The sequence below is a fragment of the Mchenga conophoros genome, linkage group LG7 (genome assembly GCF_057382185.1).
Source record: "Mchenga conophoros isolate Kocher_MC1m ecotype Shallow Benthic linkage group LG7, M_conophoros_male_GT1.1, whole genome shotgun sequence".
NCBI classification, from domain to species: Eukaryota; Metazoa; Chordata; class Actinopteri; order Cichliformes; family Cichlidae; genus Mchenga; species Mchenga conophoros.
Window position 1 is genome coordinate 54,405,665 of NC_140532.1, and position 6,720 is coordinate 54,412,384.

The window sequence follows — 6,720 nt, forward strand, 5'->3', positions numbered from 1 at the left end:
GGATCTGCTGATATTTTGTGACCTCAAATTTATAACTGATCTTTAATATTAAACTGAGGTGATACATTTCACAAGGAAAGGGTTAAATCTAAATTTGGGATGACAAAATGTTGAGAGGTGTTTTCACCTCCGAAAGAAATAAAAAACTGGGTTACTACCCTTCAGCAAAAAGAAAGGCGTGCGTGGCCTTTTTCCATTTCTGGCCTCTTGAATAATTTCATTAACATTACTTAAACCATTTTCAAGCAAATGAGTAGAAGATTACCACAGAGGCAGGTGATGTTGCCTCCTGGTAACATACAGATATCACTGGTCACCAATAGGTGGCATCCCAATCCAACGCCATAGCATCTTTGCTACAGTAAACACAAGTGACTGATAACACCTGAAGAGGAAATGTGGAGAGAAATCCAACGAAAACAACTCAAAATATCCTGAAGTCTGGCACTGAAAGAGAGAAGTGAAACTTAACTGGTAACAACTGCCAACTTATTTCTTAGAGCTAATAAACTAAAGAGTGTCTGTTTTCTGGGGCATATCTGACAACACAAAACACTCGGGGGGGGGGGGGGCTGCCGAACTCAGACAGCCCCACAACAGCAAGTCAGACCACTGAAACAGGAGCGCTCTCTCTTGTTACAGGCCGCTTTGACCCCTCTGGGAGCCTTGTCAGAGTTGTGATTGACCAGCATGGGTCATCTATACTTTGCCAAGGGTGTCACGGAGTCATGTTGCTAGGAAATGGCATATTACTGCTGCCAATCACGCGCTGGCTGCGGTAACCTGAGCAACTGTCAGGGCTCCGTCTCGATCGCACGGAAAGCTGCTGCTAGTGGCTACAGTGTATATACATTACATCTCGACAGGCACAAATGTCGCCATTTTTCACGAAGCGCACTTGAACGCTAAATCTGGGAGCATTAAATCAGGATGCTTTAGCTTGAGGTTGACACGGAATAAGCTGGAGCTCAGCGGTAAAGCACACCCGACGTCGTCAATCAAGTAACTGTTTTCGCTGCAAGAATAGCTGCCTGTACACATCTGGATCACCTATACTGTCGCCTCGCTGACATATATGCTCAGAAGGGTTTACGCCTGCCTTTCACCACTTCACTTGTTTTTCCTTTAAAAGGTAGGAATCTGCAAAGTGGCAGAACTGGTCTGGGAAATGTTTCGGACACTTTTCTTGTCGGTACTGATTTTTCTGAGAAGTGCTGACATAAGTAAACGTCTTGTTATTAATCAAGAAATATCATTTGTCAGGTGTTGGTTGTCAAGTATTTCCAACAAAGGCAACACAGTGAATTAAACCTTGGGTTAACAAATGCACTACAAAAAGCTAATAAAGAGAAATCTTTGACTGAAAGCCATTCACATCAGAAATGAAGACAACAAAATATACATCTTCAGTGTTATTTATTTACTAAAATATGACCTCCCCTTTCATTGGATCCCACCACAGGGTGCTCCAAGTTTACAAAAAATATCACATCTCAGTCGATTTGCCGTGTGAAAATAAAAACAATCAAAAGAGGCGAGGAGCTCGGAGAGAGATGTGACTGTAACATTCATTCTCGGAGAAGTTTTAAGACACAACGCATTCCACACCTGCCGTGTGTGCACTTGAAAACGAGGAGAGATTTATGTGGTAAAGTTTACAGTCAGCTCCCCTTTTATAAAATAAATACAAGTTCTCAGTAGGAATAAAAGAAAAAAAAAACCAAGGAACCAAAACAGATGATCACAAACCACGGGGGCAAACCAAGTGTGTGCACTGCGCTGAGCTTACAGGCATCTGATGCAGGGAGAAAGCCACTGCAGTCACACTAACACCGATCCCGATGCTGGAGCTCACTGCCATTTCAAAATCATCATCATCAACATTTGCAACGAGAACCCTGAAAATCCCAGAGCTGTCACGCAGCGTCCATCCATCAATCAGGCGAGTCCACAGGGCGGCAAGTGTCCTCTCAGAGCAGTTGCGCCTGCTGCAGAAGCATCCGAGCAATGTGCAGACATGCAAGAGCTGCGTGTCCACTGAATTTTAGCAGTAGGTCCTGGTTTGAAACAAGAAATCTTGTATAAACAGATAATGTATAAAGAACCAAGAAAAAAAAAGTTGAAGATGCTCTCAAGTTAAAATCCAGGAGTCGCAAGTCCCTCCCAGTTCCACTTGAAGCTGCTGCGAAGTCAAAGGAAGCAGCAAGTTGCAGTGATTAAAGTTAAAGTAACCATCAAGACGTTTTGGGGAGGGCGCTTATTAACGTCCTGGCTGAGCAGATGAACACACACACTCAATATGAAGCGACAGCCAGCAGATACTAAGCTTAGCGTACAGGCTGAAGATGGAGTGAACTCTGTGAGGGGCACGTGTTAACCTGCTCCTCAGCTAAAATCTCTGCTAGCTCGTTCAGTATTTTACCCCTTCTCCATGCTAAGCTAAGCTAAATGAACTGGCTTCATATTTAAAATAGAAATTCGCCAGCGGCGTCAATCTTCTCATCTGACTCTTAGCCAGGAAACAAATAAGCATTATTTCCCAACACGTTGAACCATTCTTCTAAAGATTTAAGTAGGTGGTGCATCACTGGTATCCCAGAGCCGACGCAGACCCCAGTCTTTGACTGTAGAGTGCGTAATGAGGGTAGTATGGACCTGTGGTGGGCAGAGAGTGCAGGGAGATGGAGGAGGGTCCAGAGGGGAGATGGACCTTACTGTAGGGGTGATAGCGAGCCAGACCCAGGCTGGGGGGAGCCCTGAGAGAAAGAGAGCTGTGCATGGAGCCTGGACTGTTCTGATGTGGGAGGTGAAGGTGGCAGGAGGCAGGCCCTGAGGAGGAAGCAGAGAGCAGCTTACTGTCCATCCCCACCGGCAGGGCTGTGTGCGTGCGGAGGTGAGCCAGGAGTTCGTCTGACGTTGCGAAGCGCTTGTCGCACGGCCCTCCGGCTGAGACCCAGTTGCAAGCGTGTGGCAGGGGATCGTTGGGGAGCATGAAGCCGTACGTGTAGAGGGGATGAGAGAGGGAGGAGGATGCACTGGATGACAAGGAGCTTTGGTGGAGAGAGTGGAGGGGGTGGGAGGGATACACAAGGGGGAAGCTGGATTTGAGGGTGGAGGAAGGGTCGTGGATGCAGGAGTTGCAGTTGCTTCCACCAAGATGGGATACACTTGGGTAACTTAGACAGTAGGGGTCCCTGCATAAACCCTGCATGAAGGAGGGAGGGGAGGCGCCCGTAAGAGGGCTGGAGCTTGGGTGCTTTCCTGGTACGCCCATGCTGCCCACGCTCAGGCTCGACTTGGTCGGGTCCAGCCCAGGAACAAACTGGGATGGGTAGCCTGCGTAGCCCCCCACTACAGATCCATGGTAGCCCATATTTGAGGAAGGCAGAGGGAAGAGCGGCTGGCTGGTCTTATAAGGAGAAATGGGCGTAATGTGTCCAGGGCCAAGGTTAGGCTGGGTGGGCTCTGCTTTGCCTGCGTCATGGTTGGAGCCTCCGTCAGAGCTTCCGTTACTGCAGTTTGTGCTGGCCCGAACGTGACTGGAGTTAGCGTGGTGCGGGCTGTCCGAGCTGGCCTTGTTTACCTCAGCGTCTTTTTTGGGATTTATGTTATTGTTGTTATTATTATTGCTGCTCGTGCTGGTGGGACTGCTCTGGTCACGTGCAGATTCACCAGTGGGACTCTGGGAGTGTGGGGCGTGCTGTCCACCTGGAGAGTGGCTCTGTTTGGAAAGCTGCTGAGCATGTCCCGGTGGGGTGCTGCTCCTGGCTCTGGAGCTGGGCGACACAGCGTGAGGCGGATAGGACTGCTGGCCACTGGTTGAATTTCCATTAGCGGTAGTGCTACTGCTGCTGGGCACCCTGAAGCCGACTTTGTCACTGCCGGAGCCGCTGCTGCTGGTGGCTCCGTCTCTGCGACATTCACCGCTGCCTTTGTTGTAGGGCTTGAAGCTGGATTTGTCCTCCAGGGCGTGGCGGTGCTCGCCGAGCTTCAGGCTGGAGACAGATGACCGACTGCTGGGCTCCTTGTCCCCCTGACTGCAGGAGGAGTTGAGCTTGGAGGAAGAAGGAGGGTCCGGTTTACCAATTTGAGAGCAGGTCTGAGCAAGCAGGGCAAGGGGACTCTTCTTTGCATCCAGCTACAACAAAATTAAACAAGTTTTACTACATTTTTTAAAGCTTTCCAAAAAAACTAAACAACAAAACACCCAGAAGTTTTGTGTGACTTTGTGTAGGCCTGCTGACAGTTATTATGTACCAAATGCTTTATTGCTCTGTGCATAAAATGCCAGAGGGGTCTTTGTAACTTCCTAGAAGTCAGGGGGGGGGGGGGGGGGGGGGTGTTTAAGCTTTAAGCTTCAGATGATTACAAATAAATCAGCATTTTTAAAGCATAAAAACAAAGAAAAAAATGCCCTTCTGTAACATCGATTACACTGCACTCAGTGCCTTTGTTCTTTAGGAAAACATCTGACATTTGAGAACTTCACCCTGTGCTCTGGGAAGGTGGGATGGCTTCTTTTAGACACTAAAGTAGGTTAATACAAAAAAGCTATTCACTTAAGTGAAAATAATAATTATTATTATTACATCACATGTTAGCAGACAACAAAAGCAAGAAAAGGATTTGATTATCTAAACAAATCTTCATTAACTTTAACAATTTATCAACAAATCAGTTTTTAATTTTGGAGTAAATTGCGAATAGAATTAAATAGATATCAGTTTATCGCAGTGCGCGTGTGTGTGTCAGCGTGTGGAGTTAAAAAACACAGACCACAGCATATTATCAGCTCCCTGCAAATGCGGGATTATTTTTATCTGTTGTCATAGCAGATTTCAGCCCTGTGTTGCGACATATCCACAGATCTGCAGTGTAAGAACAGTCCTCTCTACAAAGGAACGCTAAAAAAAAAAAATAAATTTTAAAAAAGTCCATAAATACCTCGATGCTCACTGGTGCGGGTGTTAGAGGCTGTAAATATTCCGGGTGTAGCAAGTGTCCGGTGTGCGCCGTCAACATCTTGATAACTCGGATAGGAAGCCGCTTTGCCTGTCGAAGTGGGTCCAGAGGGGTCAACAAAGAGAGCGCAGCACCGGGACGGGACTTCTTAGGAACGCTGGTCTCACTGAGCTCGATCCGCGCGCTAACTCGATCAACAGCTGATCCTGAAGGGAGATATTTCATTGGAGAGAGGGCGCAGGGGGTGGCCGTGGACGTGCGTTACTTTATTTTTTTAAAAAAACTTATAAAAAATAGTAATAATAAAATAAAGGATAAAAAATAATAATAAATAAAAATAATGATTCAAAATGGGTTTGGTAAATATAATCCAGCGGACATGAAACACAGACGGCCGTCCTTAAATGTCCCGAAGGACGGAGAAGCCTTTCAGCCCCAGTGCGCTACTTCATTTGGAGCATCCTCGTCCCAAACACGTCTCCTGTATTCCGACTTCAAACCCCACAAAATAAATAAATAAAAATAATAATAAAGTCCACAAAAAAGAGCACGGTGTCCTTTTTGGCAAGGCGCAAACGAGAAAAGAGCCACTTGAGAATCCGAGTGCTCGGGAAACGTCCCACTGCGTGTCTCCGTGCAGGACTTCAGCAGCTCACTGATCACAACTGGCGGACTTCAAAGTGCAGCAGCCGCCGTCCGTCCGCTGGGTGGCCGCATCGGTAATAAGCGGGGCGGGGAGGACGTTCGTGAAGGCGGAGCCACCTCGGTCTGCAAGTGACGATCGTTACTCTTTTGATTTGTTTATATGATCATCCGTGGGGGGGAGTGGTGTCACAGGGTATATTTACTCAAATACTATACTGAAATATCATTTTCAAGTATGTGGAGGATATGGAAAGCCACGAGTGCCAAAAATGAATTAAACGAATAAGTTATGAAATATTTAATTAAATGTGTCCCGAGTTTATTAAATTGGGAAATAAATAATTGATGATTAAATAATTATTCGTAGAATTATTTGATTAATTCATCATCATCATCATTTATTTATATAGCACTTTAAAAACACACCTGGTAGACCAAAGTGCTGTACAATACTAATATGCACATAGTAATAAAACCAGACATAGCAATAAAATTAAAAAATAAAATAAAATATATAAATATCAGTTACCCACAGAGTTAAAAGCCAGGGAATAAAAAGAGGTTTTTAATAAAGACTTAAAAACTGGCACTGATGCAGCCTGTCTAATATGGAGAGGAAAGTTATTCCAAAGCATCTGCGCTGCAACAGAGAACACTCGGTCTCCTCTAAGTTTCAGCCGTGACTTTGGCACCGAAAGCAGCAACTGCTCAGCTGACCGAAGGGAACGAGTGGGGACGTGGGGCTTCAACAAGTCAGACAAATAAACAGGTGCCAGACCATTTAGAGATTTAAAAACCAATAAAAGGACTTTATAAAAATCGTGCCGCAGCATTTTGCACTAATTGCAAGCGTGACAAAGTGCCCTGCCCAATTCCTATTAAAAGAGAATTGCAATAATCTAAGATCTGTGATCGAACTCTTTAGTTGGAAAGTCAAAGCTGCAAGATCTACATCTGGAGTATGAGAAAAACAATTTGGGCCAAATACAATCGATCATTAAAATTTAAAAGGTTTTTTGCCATCCATGCTTTGACATCAGTAAGGCAGTCAAGCAGAGGTCGACTTGGGAGACTATCAGAATGACTAAAAGGTAAATAGAGCTGGCAGTCATC

At 45.6% G+C, this 6,720-nt stretch overlaps 1 protein-coding gene across 1 annotated transcript; it reads right to left on the reverse strand.

The window, feature by feature from the left end:
- Positions 1-1,399: 1,399 nt before the first annotated feature.
- On the reverse strand, positions 1,400-5,649 carry LOC146571157 (zinc finger protein 703-like). The gene is made up of 2 exons (XM_085280214.1): positions 4,945-5,649; positions 1,400-4,138 (listed from the first exon to the last, which is right to left on the reverse strand). The coding sequence occupies exons 1-2, from the start codon at positions 5,185-5,187 to the stop codon at positions 2,585-2,587; spliced, it is 1,797 nt and encodes a 598-aa protein (XP_085136340.1). The 5' UTR covers positions 5,188-5,649; the 3' UTR covers positions 1,400-2,584.
- Between the last annotated feature and the right edge of the window lie 1,071 nt (positions 5,650-6,720).